Here is a 21,337-nt window from a genome sequence, read left to right on the forward strand (position 1 = left end):
ATGCGACGAGTAATTAATAATAGAGTAATATTGCATAAAATTGCTCCGGTTTGTTAATATTCACCTTCGGTGTAAAGTGAAATTGCATTTCGTAGTATGAAGTAGGTACGGCGCGGTACACGAAGGCACGTAACATGTGTAACGCAATGTTTGAGAACATTCTGCGGGATAAATGTCGGGTAGTGGGGTGCGGCTCAATGCTCAGTGGGTCAGTGGTTCCGCCGCCTGGCCGGTGCTTGCAACCGCTTGGAGCAGACGCGTCTCTGTCGCAACCTTGTTACGTAACACCTGCCGGGCCTGTCAACACCGTTGCCAACAATACCATAACTTGCTTTTGAGCACTAATAACGAAATATTTTGAGTATGCTCCAGTTTCAAAGCTCAAACGTCTAGAACAAATTGGGGAACTCGAAAATCTTCGATTGTTTTTATACGTACACGCACACTAACACAAAGTGACATACAAATCACGAGTGTAAGACGTAGCTTGTCCGCATACTAAAGCAATAAAACAGGCCTGTTTTCATAGGTTGTTTAGCAGCATGAGGCTCTCTATCTAACGTATAACATATATCTAACGTATCTCTAGTTACAGATATATTGCTATCACCGTTTAATGACAAGAACTTATCTGTCCTTAGTTATGTCCAATATAGTTATATTATTAGTTATAGTCCAATGCTATTTGTCGATAGGTTATTGAAATGTAAGTAAGCGTAAAAGGATAGATTTGTTTACCTCTAGTAAGTTAAACTAAGGATAGATAGGTTATTGAAAACGGTCGTTAGTCAAATATCATGAAACGGGTAGAATAAGGAAGCTTAAGGAATTAGTACTCGTTTTAATTAATATTTGATTTATGGTGAGTGGATTAATTCCATCCGCGGTGATTTCTGGTCGAATACCTGCTCTACCTACTTACAACGATGGTAAAATTCCTCCTGTAATTCCTCTGTTGTTGCAAGAGTTTTCAAGAGAGAAGATTTGATCAATTACGGCCTTATCTACATACAAAGAACGACGGCGAATTAAAACCAGTTAAAGTTACCTTCCTTCTCTTTAACTCACCTCTCCACTCTTACTCTTTCGTTCCATTTTCGTTTTGTTAGTTATAATATGTGAACCCAGCCTAACATGTGATTTACGAACTCGAGATCAAAGGAATCTCGTATGAGTAACTATCATGCAAACCGTAATCTGCATCACACATAAACGACTGTTTTCTTACATTCAGATCATACATTACAATCAATTGTGTTTCGGTCTGAAGGGCGCCGTAGCTAGTGAAATTACTGGGCAAATGAGACTTAACATCTTATGTCTCAAGGTGACGAGCGCAGTTGTAATAGCGCACTTTTTGGGTTTTTCAAGAATCCTGAGCGGAACATTCGTCGACCAAATTGGGGACGTTTTGAGAAAAGGAGAGGTCCAAAGCACCCGCAAACGGCGAGCATGTATGAAAAGAGTAATGAATGTAGAGGAAGCGCGTGAGGTTTGTAAGGATAGAAGCAAATGGCATTCTATTGTCTCTGCCTACCCCGACGAGAACAAGGCGTGAGTGTGTTTGTATGTATGTATGTATGAGCGGTACTGCATCGTATAATGGGCAAGGCGTGTTAATTACCATCAGCTGAACGTCCTGTTCATCTCGTCCCTTATTTTCATAAAAAAAACTAACCTGCACCAGTTGAAAGACAGTTTGTCTTCATCTACAAAGAACGACGGCCATCGCAAGCGTGATAAAATCCTATTTCTTTCACTTGCCTGTTTCTCTTTACGTTCTCATAGCTTTCGTTCGTCGTCGTTCGTTGTATTTGCACGCACCTTAAATTACATAACCACATGGCCATCGATATAGACTATCAACGAAATAACAAGTCGTTTATATTTATCAAATTACGAGCATCAAATCACAAACTAGCTAACAAGAAATAGCCATAAGTGTGAGTTGACACAAAAACCTTAATCCGACGCTAAAGAATGTCGGACAGTTATGTAAGCACGTTATCTCCGGCAAATGCACTTTGGAAGCCAATTCAGTTTCAAGTGTAAGTGGAAGTTTCGCTTTGGGTCCCAAGTCAAGGTCGTTCGTAATAGATGGTTGTGTAAGTTTCGCTTCATTGTTATGCGCGCTCATTGTTGTGTTGTGTCGGGTGCGTCTTCGAACCCGCTCTTTGTTAATGTATTCTTCTAGTTTTGTTACCGACTTGTTGATAAATCTATTTCGGAGCAGGTCGACTTGTCTGACGTTTTAAATATCCATTGAAATGAAATGAAATTATTTGCTTTCCTGGAATAATGTCCAGATCTTAAATATTACAATGTGTCCTCTATCCAGCTTAAATTTAAAGCATGCAAAAACTTAACATTTATTTAAATACTAGCTGACCCAGCAAACGTTGTATTGCCGATATTAAAATCGCGATACAAAAGTAACTGTTGATTGTAGATGTGTGAAAATTTGAAGTTGTATGTATTTTTTAATGCTGACTCATAATCAAACAAATTTAAAAAAAATGTCAAAAAAATAAAAATAATAATGGCGTGGACCACTCTTAAGCCGTTTCGAAGGAGTTTAACTACAAACAGCGCGACATGAAAATTTTATATATTAAATATTCATTAATACTATAAAAATATTTTCAAGCAAGAGTCTTGGTATAAACATTTTATTTGACAGTATTTTCAAGTCCTAAGGCAATTTGTTATATAATTTTATACACAATGTTATGGCTATTTTTATGTGTTGTTTTAGGACAATGTTTCAAAACAAGTCTTTTTACTCTAGCATTCACCTCAACAGCTGACGTGAAAAGATATCTGTGGTTACGCACAAATCTGCAAGCCTCGAAAATGTACATAAATGGTAGATTTAGCAAATTATGTTTTCTAAATAGCGTTTTGCCAGAGTGCCACGGCCACACACCTACTATAATTGCACGTAAGCATTCTTTTGGGCAGCAAAAACTCGCTGTACATATAAACCATTGAAATGATTGAACGCATTAGTATACTTACACTAGCTGACCCGGCAAACGTTGTTTTGCCATATAAAGTATAATTCACGCGATAGTTTTATAAGTAATAAAATATTGCCTATATTATAGCCTGTACATCATTTTGTTCTATTGTCAATAGTTTTTGCAGCGCACGCAAAAATAGGTTTTCGATTTTACACCTTGTGTTACAAAATAGCAATTTTATTACGGATCCCTAATTTTGAAAAAAAACATAGCCTATACATAGCTTACATAGCCTTCCTCGATAAATGGACTACCCAACACTGAAAGAATCATTCAAATCGGACCAGTAGTACCAGAGATAGCGCGTTCAAACAAACAAACAAACAAACAAACAAACAAACACTGCAGCTTTATAATATTAGTATAGATTTGCATTCAAAAACAAATAGCCTGTTACAAAATGTGTTAGTTAATATGAAATAGATGTGTTTATAAATTGCACAATAAAACATCATTTATAAATCAATTTATAATCAGATCCTTGATTGGTTTTTAATAGGTGTGATGATTAATATTTGGATTTGACGCAAACATCGTAATAAGGCATATCTTTACTTTTACCTTCTTGCTCTTTGTACTAAATTGTTCTTATTTTAAAACTAGCGATGCCTCGCGGTTGCAGACGCCGGTATCATTATACCGGCGTTTTTTTTTATGGAATAGGAGGACAAACGAGCGTACGGGTCACCTGGTGTTGAGTTATTACCACCGCCCACATTCTCTTGCAACATCAGAGGAATCATAGGAGCGTTGCCGGCCTTTAAGGAAGGTGTACGCGCTTTTTTTCAAGGTAACCATGTCGTATCGTCCCGGAAACACCGCACAAGGAAGCTCATTCCACAGCTCCTTGAAAACCGCACTGTGGAGGACCGCCACACATCCAGATGGTGGGGATGATATCCTATCTTGTGGCGTGTCGTGCGAAGGTGGAAAGTTTGTCACAGGATAAATTCGATTTCGAAACGTAATATTGTACCTACAAGTTATTTAAGATATACTTATGAATATTGAAGTATTTACGAATAAAATAAAATTGAATTAGGCACTATATTGCGGAAATGCATTGATATTTAAAATGTTATAAATGATCACCTTTGGTGTTGATTCCGATAAATTTAACAAACAAGAAAACACTTTGAGAGACTTGTTTCGCTCAACAACTCCTGGTGAGTTGTACGTCTAAACTTTACGCGAAACACGTGTCGTTATGTTAGCGTCTAAAAAGTACATACTCAGTATTGCGAGAGAGAACTTCTCTTCACTACAAATTTTCTGGGAGGGCGCTCCCCAGTCCTAACTTCTTCCACTTCACCGATACAACGAAGAGCGGGTCGAGACATCGACGATTAAGTCAGTTCCGATCGACTGGAATCTTCCGCGTTGCGTAGAGATGTAAGTTCTATCTGCTTCTTCCATAGCATAAGCACAGGGAGTGTTGAGAGAAGTTGTTCGGGTTGATACTATCAGCCGAATTCAACCACAGGAAATTACGTCAAAATGCGAAATTCCATCCAAAGCCAAGCATTACTGTATTACTTACTGTTTCGGTCTGAAGGGCGCCGTAGCTAGTGAAATTACTGGGCAAATAAAACTTAACATCTTACGTCTCTGGCACTCGTGACGAGTGTAATTGTAGTGCCGCTGAGAGTTTTTGGGTTTTCAAGAATCCTGAGCGGCACTGCATTGTAATTGCAGGCTGCATAGCAGGGTGTATCAATTACCATCAGTTGAACGTTCTGCTGGTCTAGTTCCGTATTGGCCTAAAAACCGGCATTATGTTCACGTCTGGCACCTACTAGTGAGTTTTGCGAGAACTTCTTCCCTTGCACAGTGATTTTGTGGAATCAAATGTGTCTGCAGTATTCCCGAACCGACCTAGGGACCTTCAAGCTTAGAAAATTCTCCCAGCATCAAGGCCGGCACCGCATCACTTCACCCCTGGTGTTGAGGATATCTATGGGCCGTTGCTTAATCACTTTTTTATATATGAAAATAAGGGACAAGACGAGCAGGACATTCAGCTGATGGTCATTGATACGCCCTGCCCATTAGAATGCAGTGCCGCTCAGGATTCTTAAACAACAACTGCGCTCGTCACCTTGAGACATAAGATGTTAAGTGTCATTTGCCCAGTTATTTCACTAGCTACGGCGCCTTCCAGACCGAAACACAGTAATGCTTATACATTACTGCTTTACGGCAGAAATAGGCGCCGTTGTGGTACCCATAATCTAGCCGGCATCCTGTGCAAAGGAGGCTCCCACTGGTATTTCTCCAACTTTCCATCACGTGAGCCTTTTTCCCGTTTGTCCCCTCTTATATAATATAAAACAGTGATTTTGTGAAACTTAGCGTAACTAACATTAAAGATTTATAATATTTTCAATACTTTATTGTTTTGGCATCAATTTTTTTACCTAATTCGTGATGTAACCTAACATTTACAATAATTGTCAACGCTTAGGTACATATATAAACGTCGTTATTTTATGATGTTAATAAATAAACACAGTAAAATTATAAAATGCACGTGTATGGTTTAAAAATATAATTTAATACTCAAGGTCATTTCGCATGTACTTACTTAAAAGTTAAGGAAAAACATTTAAATACACAGACAACGACTGATTTCATTGTAGAGAAAATTGTTTTTCTTCCTATTGTTTGATTCGTGTATTTTCATATGAAATCAAATCAGAAATATTTTATTTCGTAGATAAATCAAATCACATTTGAAATATGTCATTTTTTATACTGCAGCTCATTCAGAAGGTAGTTTTCCTCTTTAGAGAAGAACGAGCACGAAACTCTCAGGTTGCTCTTTCCAAAGATTATTACAACTTCCTATTTGACTATAATTTACATTAATGAATTTGAGACAGACATACAACAGCCCAGCAGCTCAGGATACGGAAAATTAAAAAAAAAGTATAAATTAGTTATAAGGTTTTCAATCTTTTTTAATACTAGCAGCTGCTCGCTCGTCCGCGTGGACGCTATATAGACCAGTGCTGAAGCCTTTGAAAATGATAAAAAGTGAAAAAAAAAAAAAAATAGTTGGATGAAACCCAATTCAGGGTAAAAAAACGCCTAAGTCCTATGGAAATATGTCAAATGGCAAAGTTGTAGGCAATAAAAAGATCTACAACTTTTTCTTTTTACAATTTTTGACATAACCTCAAAATTTATGTGAAAAATTCAAAAAGCCAATTTTTCGTTTTTTTTTGTAATATTTTCTTTTTATTTTTTCCTTTCATTTTTGTTATATTCTCTTCCATTTCCAATGGGTTTCATCCTAGTATATTTTTATTGGTTTCAAAAATTATCGACACTGGTCTAATAAAACATCAAAAATACTATGCATGCATTTAGCGAAATATTAATATGTATAAGTTGTCCCGACCTCTTGTTAATTTTCATGCAAAAAAAAAATTAAATCTATTCAGTAGTTTTGCGTTTTTTCCTAACACACATACAGGCATACACAAAAATTCTATAAAGTACTTTTTTTGGATTCAATTCTGTACACACGGTATTCTCACAGCAAGTTTTCTTGCATACTGAAATAAGTTTGTTGGTTTCTTCTTCTCTCGAACAATGTGTGACGTTGATGGGCCACAGTGTAAGCATTTTACTGTGTTTCGGTCTGAAGGGCTTCGCAGCTAGTGAAATTACTGGGCAAATAAGACTTAACATCTTATGTCTCAAGATGGCGAGCGCAGTTGTCGCTCAGATTTTTTTTTGTTTTTCAAGAATCCTAAGCGGCACTGCATTGTAATGTGGCCAGGGCGTATCAATTACTATTAGCTGAACGTCCTGCTCGTCTCGTCCCTTGTCATTCTAGTTACTGTTCCATTACTTTATTGTGCCAGTGTGCTTAGTCGCTTGACAGTGTATAATATCTTTGAAGGTCTGCGGACATAGGATTCACGGCTGATGAAGTAGGAAATATATTTATTTACCATAGCGAGTGACAATAACAGAATATATTGCAATAACATTTGTTAAAAGTCGTGAAGCTAAATCAGTTCGGAAAGGGTCTATGACAAGGGGAGAAGGACTGATAAGAAACTCCAGAAGGAGGAAACAGCTCCAACCATAGCAAGCTGCTACGCCTAAATAATTTAGTTTTTTATTTATTTATGAAAAAAGGGACGAGACGAGCATGACGTTCAGCTGATGGAAATTGATACGCCCTGTCCATTACAATGTAGTGCCGCTCAGGATTCTTGAAAAGCTTGAGCGGCACCACAATTGCGCTAGTCACCGTGAGACATAAGATGTTAAGTCTCATTTGCCCAGTAATTTCACTAGCTACGGCGCCCTTGAGACCGAAACACAGCAATGTTTACGCATTACTGTTTCACGGCAGAAATAGGCGCCGTTGTGGTACCCATAACCTAGTCGGCATCCTGTGCAAAGGAGCCTCCCACTGGTACAACCGTAGTTTCAACCTGTTCTCTCTACAAGCGTTAGGTTGATTTGTTTTATTATCATTAATACTCCTTGAGCGGTAATTCTTGTCAAGGTTCTTCTATAGCCACTTGTTTAGCGCAAATACTTGAGCTTTGTAGATTTAGGTAGCCTTGTTACTCACGGCTTCATGGCATTTGACTCTAAGGCTGAGGTCTATACAGCTTACTCAGACTTTACTCAGACTTTGCTCAGATTTATGTTAAACTTCGCTGCGTTCAAGCTTAGTGCAATCTTTGATTTGGTATTTACAGTCGTTTGACAGCTGAGATTATGATGAGCTTAAGTTATAATGACTACTACTCGGCTAACGGCCGTTTTCAATAACCTATCTATATTTAGTTTTACCTACTAGAGGTAAAAAAATCTATCCTTTTACGCTAACTTACATTTTAATAACCTATCGACATAAAGCATTGGACTTTAACTATGTTGGACATAACTATGGATAGATAAGATGTTGACATTAAACGGTGACAGCTATGTATCCGTAACTAGAGATACGTTATTGAATACGGCCATAAGTCGAGTTAGTAAGTCTTTTGTGGGGCGATGTATATGCTTTTACAACAAGATCTCAGAAAATGTTCAAAACAAAAGTATTACCATATTCAAAAGAATTGTTAAAAAACTTTTGTGTGGCAAAAGTCACTATAATATAAATGACTTTCTTAATGATACCACAGATTGGGAATAGAGCGACCGTCCTCAGGCTATTAAATTATAAATTTTATTGTACAATATTACTTTGTAAACATATTTCTTGATGAAAAAAAAGACCACTGAGTTTATTGCGCCCATTCTTTTCGGGGCAGAGGCATTCATTTTGGAATGGGTGGTAGTTTTTGACTTTCAATAAGTGGTGTCACATCCTATTTTGTATAAAAATATTTGAATTTAAAGAAGCCCAATATAAAGGTCAAGCGCGCGTTTCATTATACCCAGTATATTGTTGATTACTGGTAAACAAACTTTAGGTAAACGTAGAGCAGCTCGAATTGTCGGGGACCCAGTGCTCTGTGAACGGCTGGATCACTTGGCGTTGCGTAGACATGTCGCTTCATTGTGTATCTTTTACCGCATTTATCACGGGGAGTGTTCAGAAGAGCTGTTTAACCTGATTCCTGCCGCCGAATTCCACCCTCGCACGACACGCCACAAGTTAGGATATCATCACCACCATCCGGATGTGTGGCGGTCCTCCACAGTGCGGTTTCCAAGGAGCTTTCTTCCACGTACTACAAAGCTGTGGAATGAACTTCCTTGTGCGGTGTTTCCGGGACGATACGACATGGGTACCTTCAAAAAAAGCGCGTACGCCTTCCTTATAGGCCGGCAACGCTCCTGTGATTCCTCTGGTGTTGCAAGAGATTGTGGGCGGTGGTGATCACTTAACAACGCTCGTTTGTCCTCCTATTCCATAAAAAAAACTTTTACAATAGAAAGTATACAAATTATTTAAGTTTTCTTTAGTGTTAATTCCGCCAATATTTGTTTTTAAAACAATTCGACATGTGTTTCGCCTCTACACGAGGCATCCTCAGGACGTGTTGTCTCGCCAAAATCTGGCCGTGCCAGAAACACGTGTCGAATTGTTTTAAAAACAAATATTGGCGGAATTAACACTAAAGAAAACTTAAATAATTTGTATAATTATGGATTTCCGCAAAGTAACGCCTCATTCAATAATTTTTTTTTAATAGAAAGTATACCAAAGTATAACAGTATCCAAAACTTATTTGATTATTATAGTTTTATTGAAATAAGTGAAAATCGATGAATGATTTATGTGAAATGAGGACAATAGTGACTTATTTGGTATGAGAAACGGAACGCATTTTTAGGTGCGTGACAGCTATGGGTGGCAGCAGATAGTGTTATTATACGGGAATTTTAAATTTGGGAATTGTTGATCTCCTTTTTGTTCGGATTATAGTCTGTGTATTTCCTAAGTCATCGTAATGGTGGAATTAGTGCGAGCTAAGCATAAGCTTAGCGCGAACTCAAAGCGATGTTTATATATACGGACCTCGCCTGAACTCGCTAGGTAAGTCTGATCAAAGTCAAAGTTCGCTCTATAGATCTTTTTTTATATATAACAATAAGAGACGAGACGGAAAGAATGTTCATCTGATGGCAATTGATACACCCTGCCCATTACAATGCAGTGTCGGTCAGGTTTCTTGTAAAACCCAAAAATTCTGAGCGGTACTATAATTGCGCTCGTCTCCTTGAGACATGAGATGTTCAGTCTCATTTGCCCAGTAACTTTACTAGCTACGGCGGCCTTCAGACCGAAACACAGTTATGTTTACACATTACTGTTTCACGGCAGAAATAGGCGCTGTTGTGGTACCCATAATCTAGCCGGCATCCTGTGTAAAGGAGCCTCCCACTGGTGAGATCTCAGCTTAAGGCTATAAATCCCAGTACTTGTACCAAGTCTTGGGTCAGTCCGTATAGCAGTTAGCCTGCTATGTATTTCTGATACAGCAATTCACCTGAAACTGCAATGAAATGAATTTTAATGTGTCGCATCGTAAAAGTATTACAATGATAAGGCCTTAATTTATTTCGTTTACATAGCACTCTATCACTACTGATAGTTAATTATATAATATCACTATTTCGTTTCGTCGTTAGGTACTCTGACGAAGAAGTTAAGAACTTTTCGACCATTTTTGCATAGTATTTGTAAATATTATGCGTTCTGAGTTAAATTCATATATTTTTTTATTTAATACAAATTTTAAAATCTATTTAACATGGTTATGCATGGTTCTGCGTTATTTTCGGTTCGGAGCTATTTTTAAATTGTTAATTTCAATGATATTTTGCAAAAATTAAAGTTTTACTTGAGTTTTTTTTAATTTATAAAGATTGTCTTTGCCCATTGAAAATAATTAATGTGAAATGCTGTGAGCGCCTGTAATTAATATATATACTAGAATTATATATATAGATATTCGAAATGTTCTTCCCCGGGTCGTTAAAAGAATAGGGAAGGCCCGCCCCAAGACTGTCGTAAATGGTGCCGTAGGTTATAGGTATCACAACGGAGCCTTTTTCTGCCGCGAAGCATTAATGTGTAAGCATTATTGTATTTCGTTCAGAAGGGCGCCGCAGCTAGTGAAATAACTGGCCAAATGAGACTTTACATCTTATGTCTCAATGTCACGAGCGCAACTGTAGTGGCGCTCAGAATTTTTGGCTTTTTCAAGAATCCTTAGGGGCATTGCATTTTAATGGGCAGGACGTATCAATCACCATCAGCTGAACGTCCTGCTCGTCGCGTCCATTAAAATTCTCGTCAGAAGATAAGGGATCTATAAATAATAGAAGCTATCGTATGCACATTGTTCGATAGATTACGTTAACGTCGAGTATATAACATACTAGTGTTAACGCCGGTAATGTCGTGCGATACCGCTTCACGGAACGTGACAATAGCACGAAAGCGACGAGGTACTTGGGAACAAACGTGCCAACAGAATACTTCCGATGAATTTGTCAATTTCGCTCAATTACGCTCTACAGCAGCTACTTGTACATCAAGTATGCCAAGTATTTTACGTAATATCGTTTATCCGGCTCTCCTTATCATCAAATTACGCTGTCAGAATTAATATGGTTTGAATTAATAAGCACTGAAACAATTTGTTAATTTAAAGTGATATCCTAAAGTACCAGTGGGAGGCTCCTTTGCACAGGAAGCCGGCTAGATTGTGGGTACCACAACGGCGCTTGTTTCTACCGTGAAGCAGTAATGTGTAAACATTACTGTGTTTCGGTCTGAAGGACGCCGTAGCTAGTGAAATTACTGGGAAAATGAGACTTAACATCTTATGTCTCAAGGTAACGAGCGCAATTGTAGTGCCGTTCAGAATTTATGGGTTTTTCAAGAATCCTGAGCGGCACTGCATTGTAATGGGTAGGGCGTATCAATTACCATCAGCTAAACGTCCTGCTCGTCTCGTCCCATACTTTCATAAAAAAAGTGAGACTTTAGGATTAATTATATATTTGTAACCAAGATTTAAGATCGTAAATCTTGGTATGTCTCGTTCAACTATCAGGCTGTGGCGCCATGGGTTCGAGTCCCGCATCGATCATACATTTTGATCAAAAAATTAATTTGTATAGTAAGCACTAGCTTTATAGTAGTTTGAAGAGATTTTTGTTTATTTGTTTATAAGCGTTAATCTCTGGAACTTCTATTATAACTAAGTATGTTATAGTCGGATTGATGGCTATCGTCTGTATACCATTACGCTTGAGGACTTTGTTTGCTTGATACAATACTAATAATAGGAACAACAAACCGGTAGAAATAGCGCTTCCTAGCTGAGTTTTCCGCATGCTCCTGCTAAGTACTTTGTAATAATATTTTGTACTACAAAAAGATGCCCTATAGTACATTTAAAAAAATGTCTGAGACTTTATTTTGGTATACTATAGTACAATACTTGTATGTCATTACTATTTCTAAAACCATGGAGACTCGAAAAATTAATCAGTTTTTAAATTTATAGTGTGTATATTTAAATCAGAATTATTTAAATTATACAAATAATATGAAACCGCTGCGCACAGCTAGTTTAAAATAATATATAAAACTTTAAAAGAAAATTTAAAATGTTTAATAAATAAATTATTAAAACTTTCGTGAGTCATTATTAAATTATCTGTCAATACAGCTTTACTCACGTTTTTGTCGGTGTCGGTACCGACTAGTTTCGGACCATTCAAAGGTCCTTCATCAGGGTGAAGAGTAGTAAGAATAGTAAGAGGTGGGACGTTACCGCGAACCTACCACACTCACCCTGATGAAGAACCTCCGAATGGTCCGAAACTAGTCGGTACCGACACCGACAAAAACGTGAGTAAAGCCGTATTAACCGATAATTATTTTAATAACCTTACAGAAATGGAAGTCCGACTGATCAGCATAAAAGTAATATTTATGTACTTATCAGTAGAATGGTTATAAAAACCTTTGAATAAAAAAAAGAAAATACTTTCTTTCATTTAAAATCATTATCACTATTTTTTAGAGGATAATCTCTTTTTTTTTTGGAAAAGAAGGACTAAAGAGCGTACGGGCCAACTGGTGTTAAGTGATCACCGCCGCCCACATTTTCTTGCAACACCAGAGGAATCACAAGAGCATTGTCGACCTTTATCTCTGGATCTATATAATCGTACATAAATATAGTACCCCAAAAAATTAAAATACTTTTTCATAGTAGTTATATTTGTAAAATACGTCGGAGGAAAAACCGTCGAACCCTAAAAATAAATTATACCTATGGCAAAACAACGTTTGCCGGGTCAGCTAGTAATATTATATATTTTGAATTTTGATGGAATCTCTTGTGATAGTTCTCGCAGTGACAGTGACGTAACCAACCGGAAGTTGTCTTAATCACTCATTCCGTATGCGAAATCTGCAAACAGCTAGTTTTTAAGGACAGTTGCCGCAATGTTAATGCTGTGCTTCCGCCATACTTGAGATAGCCGCACGTACCTACTCCGAATATGCCTCAATAAAAAATTAAAATTCGGCCGTGTACAGTTCATTAACATAAGAAAGGACGTATGGATTAATTAATGCTTGTATCGCTAAAATGTGATTCACCTTGTTTCAAAAGCGAGATATTATATATGTAATAAATATATTATGCAAAATTATTATTGAGTATATTATATTATTTGCTTTAGTCACCTTGAACTAGACATTTTCAACAAAAGCTAAAATGTCTCTTTTAGGATTTCATATTCTAAGAATAAATAACTAAAATAAAGTAATTGTGGGGATTCAAGAAAATGCGATGCAAGTGAAACTTATTTTTACAATGTAACAATATATATATAAGCATAATAATCGAAAGGTAACAAAAATCTTATTTATGTATGTTATGCTTTAGTTATAAAATAAAATATAATGTAAAAAAAACTTCTGTCAGATGGGGATTCGAACCAACGGTCCCTCTCGGGAACCAGAGCTTAAATCTTACGCCTTAGTCTACTCGGCCAAGCTGACTAAAAAGCAGTAGTTAAAACTAATGATTCAACTACACCCCTAAGCCGCGGTTGTAATGCGACATGAATGCTATAGATGGAAGAAAATATTTAACGCGATGTATTAAAAGTTTCACTTTGATAAATTTATAATGCATGTATGTACCAGGTAACCCAACTGAATACTTCGCATGCAACGGTTAGACTTACGGCCGTTCCCAATATTCAGTCTATCTCTTACTTGAGATAAAAATCGTAACTATCGTTGACTTTTCTGTCCCAATAAACTTATCGACGATAACTCACCTTATCTGTGCACGCTGTCTATCAATGAGACGACTTATACCAGCGATATAAAGTATGTATGGAAATTGCAATTCACGCGTCCCAATATAAGGCGATAAGAATGCCTTTTCGGGTATATTGGGACAGCTTCAGATTATTGACAGCTAATGACTGACAGTAGAAGGTAGTAATTTATCTCTATCTGTAGTATAGTACATTGGAAACGGCCGTTAGACTACTCGGCCAAGCTGACTAAAAGGCTTAAAAGTAATGATTCAACTACACCCCTACGGCTGTAATGCGACATGAATGCTATAGATGGAAGAAAGTATTTGTCGCGATGTATTAAAAGTTTCACTTTGATAAATTTAAGATATATTATGTACGTACTAGGTGACCCAAGGGAATACTTCGCACGCAACGGTTACACTTAAAGAACCAAACTAAACAATAGATGACGACGTATACTAAAAATATTAATTTCGACGATTATATTGTCAACACTATTCACTTTTTGGTAAAATCTATGATTTTATGATGTCTATTTAAACATAAGATTAAAGATGGTGTTTGAATCATTACATATGATCAAGAATTGCGGAAACCCATGGTCCGAAAAAATATAATTACAGAATTTACTTTTTATTTACCTTTGGGCAATAATATACGGATAGTAAATTAAGCAAACGAATAATAAGTCTTTGTTTAAATTACATGTATTTAATTTCTGTATTTATAATGAAGAAAACAATATGAATAATTAGCTGTCATTTGGCCAGTGATATCATAATACATTTTTGATGCGATCGTAGATCTATTGTTCTTTATCGTACCAGATTATACACACAAATTGAATTTGTAAACAAAATTTATGAGCGATGCGGTACTCGAACCCGCGACCTCTCGGGCTCCGTCCGAGCGCTCTTCCACTGAGCCAACCGCTCGAGTAACAAATCGTAAATAAATTTTGTTTACTTGTGTATATTATCCCAAGAATCACTTTATAAAGTAACAAATCGTTAAGTTATACACATTCAACTGAAAACCGTGAAAATTTATATAAGATTCATCGAAATTTTTATATTAACACCTGTAGTATTAACTTTTGAAGTCACAACGACCGCTGTGAATTGATTTCTATATAATATTTATTCACGTTTATTGAAATTCTCATGCTATCTTCAGGTTATCCCAGCGAGAGATAATGTGAGGTTTCGTAGCGAGCAGTAACAAAATATTTTTCATTTTACTCACTGATTTGGAGTTAGTCGCACGCACAAACCTTAGGTTAATAAAAAATTAACTACAAACTTATTTATATAATCGTATTATTTTTTGTTACAGATTAGCAGGTAGAAGCAAAAACCAAAAATGGCGAGTGTATACAGTTGGTACAAGGACCTCCTCGACAACAGAAGTGGTACGTACAATTTTTTTTTATTAATAATAATCTGTATAGAATAGATTAGGTAGGTAGGGAAATTGTTTCTTCGCATTTTATATGAAAACACAAGAGTTTTTTAAAGTTTATATACAGTAGGTATTCTAATATATGCCATTTTGTTCCATGACTTTTGCCATCAGTTAGTGACATGATTCAGTTGCTGTAGAAATGTTACCACTGCTGATAAAAAAATTTGATTAATAGTTTTGGGCAGTCCTGTCTTGATGGTAACCAGGTACTCCCTAAGGAATTCCAAAGAGACTGAAATAGGTGGAAATCTGAAGGTGAAAGTTCAGGATTCTGGATGCATTTACATGCCAGTCAAGCGGTCCACCATCCAGGTCGTATAACCGGTGGATAGACAGATAATTTCTTTCTTGTAGGAAAATATAGTCGCGAAGGAACGGGCGCCTGCCGCTTTCATGTTGAACCATGAACCTATTCGTAATATTTCTAAATGAAAAAGACGTTGGTGAGTTAAGAAAGCTAAAGGGTTGAGTCCATGCTGCGCGTGAGCAGCTTCTTTGTTGTGGCATAAACCGACATCGATTGGCAATTTGACGGTCTCGGTGCATGGTAACCCAGTCTCCATATCGCGTGGCTACGCGGGCCAAGTTTTGCCGAGCGTAATTAATACCCAGCTTTATTCGCTTAAGCTTATTTCAAGTTGACTAGAAGACCAATCGGGTACACTCGAGTGTTCTAGAAACCAATGTGGGTCTGTGACGATACCACCCGTATCTTACTCTTTTACCGGTGGGAGGCTCTATTGCACAGGAAGCCAGCTAGATTATAGGCACTACAACGACGCCTATTTCTGCCGTGAAGCAGTAATGAGTAAACATTACTGTGTTTCGGTCTAAAGGGCGCCGTACTTAGTGAAATTACTGGGCAAATGAGACTTAACATCTTATGTCTCAAGGTGACGAGCGCAATAATTGTAGTGCCACCCAGAATTTTTGGGTTTTCAAAAATACTGAGCGGCACTGCATTGTAATGGGTAGGGCGTATCAATTACCATAAGCTGAACGTCCTGCTCGTCTTGTCCCTTATTTTTCATAAAAAAAAACTCTTCAATCCCCCGACCGTTATTCAGTTTAGTAACTTCTAAAGATGTTATTAAAGCATTTTATGTGCATATATTCAAAATTGTATTTTATGGGCTATAATCTAGCTCATAGATCATAGTCTCAACCTTATTTTGCTCACCGCCCACTTTGAGAATATGTTTTTTCTAGAGTATTTTCGTGTATTTTTTTGCCTTTTTAGATTATATTTTTTAATCTACCCACGCCCCATCTGCCCCATCTCATGCCCCTTAATTTTCTCAGGGTCTTCTACTGCCCCCCTTAAAGTCTCAAACGCCCACAAGGGGGCGTTATCGCCCACGTTGAGAACCTATGGGCTAGATGAACCTTGAAAATCGTACTTTACACCTGATATAAAATATATTTTATTCTGTGAAAAATGTGGCATTGTACATTGTTTCCGTAATTCTTTATGATACGACTCAACCGTGTTATAGGCTTGTTTAGAGCAGGTAGTATTTTCATTAACTGTGTATAATTTCAATGTGTTCAAAGTCGAAATCACTTATCTGATTATGAATTATTCACGTGAATTTATCGAACATATTATTTATAGCGAACTTATAGTTGCGTGTCCTTATATATATTGTATAATATTCGCTTGGCCTTAAGGTTTTTGACCTCTAACCATACTTAACTGTTCTTGATGTTTGTTTAAGTATTTATTTCGAATTTATAATGCTAATACAAATTTAAATGTTCAAAATTTGTTAGAAACATAAAAGGATGAATCTCCAATCCTTTCGGAAGGGGCCTGGAAATATATTTGGTGCAAGAAACTCTGTGGGACTTATACTTGGTGATATTAAAACTGGATTGTAAATCTTTATCTTATATTCCCAAGATTCGGTGGTGTTTATAAAGACCATATCTTTACCATGTCAAGTTTATTAAATTAAACTGAAATGTAAAAATAACAAGTGGCCCCTATTTTATTTTGAATAGTATCAAATTCAAATAATTTTATTCAAAGTAGGATTTAAAATCACTTATTGTTAGTGAAAAACTACCACACATTCAAAATAGACTGCCTCAGACCTGAGAGGAACGGGCGCAAGAACTTCAGCGGGTTTTTTTTATCTATAGAGGGTATCCCAAAAATACTGCCAAGCGGATGTCCAGAACTTAGAGCATCCCTAGGGGAGCACTGGCACCGCACGTCGATTACACCCGAGCTAAAACGAATACCGAATCGTCTACGTACTCGCTTCATATACTCTACGTTCTTGACTTCAACATATATATTAGACCGATAATTGTTGAAATTTCATTATTACATTTTCAGATATTTTCAGGGCATTTTCTATTGTGAGCGGATTTATTTTACACGATCTACAGTCGCGAGCAAAAGTTTGGAATCACTTACGTCGTTAGTCCTTCACTGAATCCGGGATAGCTTCTTAAATACTGGCTTGATTTTAATGAGTTCGGTATCAGTTTAAAGTTAAGAGTTGAACCTTTAAAATGGTGTTATTTTTATGATATTAAAAAATTTATTTAAGTAATGTAAGCTAGATCGCGCGAAACCAATTTCAAGTAAGTGATTCCAAACTGTTGCTCGCGATTGTACTTCTCCGTTGACTAGACTATCTATGATTCGAGTGTAATTTTAAATGATACCGTAGAGATAGCACAATGAACTCTATAAAGTGATTAATAGATAGTAAAATTGCATAGTTTTTGGAAAAACGTTCTGGCCAAAATTTTTCACTTATGTTTTTTTAAATATCCTCGAAACAATGTAAAATTTGCATTTTTTTCCACTATATATATATATATATATATATAGGATTCTAATTGTTATGACTGGTCAATTTGTCGGAATAATAAACAAGGTATTACAAATTCAATATAAATTAATGTTTACTCAAAGGAATGTCTATCGGTTTTCTGAAATTAGTGATGACTTCAAGTTTAATAATAAAATCGCTTGGGTTCTATAAGGAAAATGTATCCTTTAAAAGGCAAGGTATACGTTTCTGTAACAAAATAACGAGTGAATTGCAAAACAAAATCTCAAATAAAGTAAATAATATAAACAGTATTTTATTTTAGTAGTGGTAAGCATACAATATCAGATTGTTTTGATTATAGTTGAAATAAAAAAAAAACATAATCTACAGAGGTATAACTACCGGCAAGTTAAAAATGCTGTATTAATATACCTGAGAACAATAAGTATATTACGTATTATCAATACAAAATATATTATAAGTATTAAATGTCGCAATTGGTTAAAAATTGTCAAATTGGTAGGTACTTTATGATCTAATTGGCATCGACTTTGTATGTCATTGTAATGAAATCGTTGGCGTGCTATTTCATATATTTAAAAAAAAAACATTATTCGCGTTGTGCTTATGTAAAGCTATCTCTCTAAAATCAAGATCTATATGTGTGTCTATAATGTCGAATAGATAGCTTCCTATAATAATAATAAAGCCATTTATTCAATATCTCTAAAATAAGTGTACATTTGAAATTTTGTTAGATTTTTTGTGTTACTATTATTTCCTTGAAATTTAAGTTTTTTGTTAGTATTTATTTGCTTCAGGTTTTTAGTACAATTATTTTTTAATTACATTTTTAGATATGGATCCCAGATTAGGTAAAGGCCTCCTCCAACTTCATCCACAACTTTCTATCAAGTGCTTTCAGCATCCATTCTTTTCCTGCTGATTGTGCTATGTCATCAGCCCACCGTTTTATTGGTCTTCCTACATTTCGAATTCCTGATATTGGCCACTTCCAACGTGTAATTTCTCTAGTCCACCTACTGTCGGTATATCGTGCAATATGTCCAGCCCATTTCCATTTAAGTGCCAGTGCATGTGTGAGTGCATCGGTGATCTTGGTTTTCTGTTTTATCCTGGCGCTTTGTTTATATTCCTTATTTTTAATAAGCTTCTTCCATTGCTCTTTGATTACTTGTAATTCGTCGTCTGCTTGACTTTTTCTGTAAACGTTTGACAGCTGTGCAATAAGCACGGTAGGACAAGTAGTATATAAGAATCCAATCTATCTATGTTGTACTACTACTGAGATAGCTTATAGAGTATAATATCATAATGATATCACGCACATCCAACATCGCCCTAGGTATGTCAAACTAAATAATCAAAAGATTATTGTTAAAAATTATAATTGAATAACATTATTTAAGCACAAAGAAAAATAATGCTGCTTATCACATAATTAAGCCTTCTCCAGAAGGGTTTAGAAATTGCGAATGTTCCTTTTACGCGGTTCTAAGTTTTGATATTACTAAGTAGGTAATTACTTATAATCTCTTATACTATTTGATAAGGCGCGCGCGCTGAAAATGGATTATTAAGATAACAACAACTCAATGAATGTGACAACTAAAAAATTAAATACTCTGCTCGGTGTTTTCACTGACATGAGATCTTCTTTAACCGGTTTTTTCCCTTGGTTCCTGACCACCGTGTCTTAATTTTTCATCTTAATTGTTTGAGCCGATTTCAAGGTACATAAAATAGATAAGTACCTATATAATTACATGAATGGCTCCTTTAAATGTGAAAAATATATTATTTATGGTAAACAACACATTAAAGGTCACGGGAAGATGTTCAATAATTTGCCGTTTCATTGTATAGTGTATCTATTCGGAGACTAATACTTAATCTAAGTGGGTGCCTTAATAAAGAAAAACCCAATTACTACCTATATACTGAAGTTATGCCCGAGGCCGACATTAGGTTTAATTATTATTTTATGGCGGCCGCTCGTGTCGCGTGTTTTGATCGCGAGTCGCTACTGACGTGACGTAGTAACTCCACCCCGCTTATCTTTTTTATTTTAAGGTAAATGTGGCTTGAATTGCTACACGCTAATGATTACCTACAAGTCATATTTTATTTTAAACTTTTTAATTTTACTAAAGTATGAGCGTGTTCTGCCTTTCGTCGCGTAGTTTTAAGCGTTTTTTTTTTTACGGAAAAATAGGACAAACGTACGGGTCACCTGGTGTTAAGTGATTGACACATTCTCTTACAGCACCAGAGGAATTACAGGAGTGTGGCCGGCCCTTAAAGAAGGTCTACGCGCTATTTTGAAGGTAACCATGTCGTGTCGTCCCGGAAATACCGCACAAGGAAGCTCATTCCACAGCTTTGTAGTACGTGGAAGAAAGCTCCTTGAAAACCTTTCTGTGGAGGACCGCCACACATCCAGTTGGTGGTTAAGATATCCTAATTTGTGGGCATTTAGCGATTTATTTCATGTAAACTCTTTATTTGTGAAACAATTGGAATAAAAGAAACAATATTATAGAAAGTATATCACAATACATCCAATCGGCTGAGAGAGTGCACATTCTACATATCGGAAAATTCTCAAAAAATTGGCAGTCGCAGAGACTGCGGATAGAAGTGAACACTTAGAAGTTATAGTTTATTTTTAAACTTGTTTTCAATAATATATTAATCAAATAACGCTATTTTAACAATGCACAGCGATTACACATATTGTTAACTTTTTATTAAATCCATTCAATTTCACTCAAATATGATATACACAGCACTAACTTCGCACAATACGTCAGCTGTATAGATATATACGGGTATATATCCAAAAATTGTCTACCTATATATATATATATACAGTATACTAGCTGACCCGACAGATGTTGTTCTGTACTGTGTACATAATAAATAAAATGTTTTTTTTTCATGAATTTGTCAATAATATTTTGCAACAACAAGAATTATTTCGTAAAATATACTCCCTGTTGTTATAATGAAATTGTTTCACAACACAACTGTCAAACCGTGCGTCAAAAAATTCGATCTCAAAGAAAAATTGTCCATACATAACAAATATTGGAAAATATGGATCTCAAATCAAAATAAAGTGTCCTCTCTCTCAAGATAATCTAACTAAAGGACTAAATTGCACTCGATGAAGTAATCCCCATTAAAATCCGTTCACACTAGATTAATATATAGATCATATGAATACTAGCTGACTCAGCAAACGTT

General features: G+C 36.1%; 1 protein-coding gene across 2 annotated transcripts in view; it reads left to right on the plus strand.

Moving 5' to 3' along the window:
- The window catches only part of LOC126968228 (elongation of very long chain fatty acids protein AAEL008004-like), a 96,369-nt gene that overhangs the window by 30,578 nt on the left and 44,454 nt on the right, over window positions 1-21,337 (plus strand). For both annotated transcript variants that reach the window (XM_050813100.1, XM_050813101.1), the window contains one exon: window positions 15,147-15,222. In XM_050813100.1, coding sequence (XP_050669057.1) covers window positions 15,174-15,222 — 49 coding nt within the window. In that variant the 5' untranslated portion in view covers window positions 15,147-15,173. The remainder of the gene's footprint in view (window positions 1-15,146; window positions 15,223-21,337) is intronic.

This window comes from Leptidea sinapis, chromosome 15 (genome assembly GCF_905404315.1).
Source record: "Leptidea sinapis chromosome 15, ilLepSina1.1, whole genome shotgun sequence".
NCBI classification, from domain to species: domain Eukaryota; kingdom Metazoa; phylum Arthropoda; class Insecta; order Lepidoptera; family Pieridae; genus Leptidea; species Leptidea sinapis.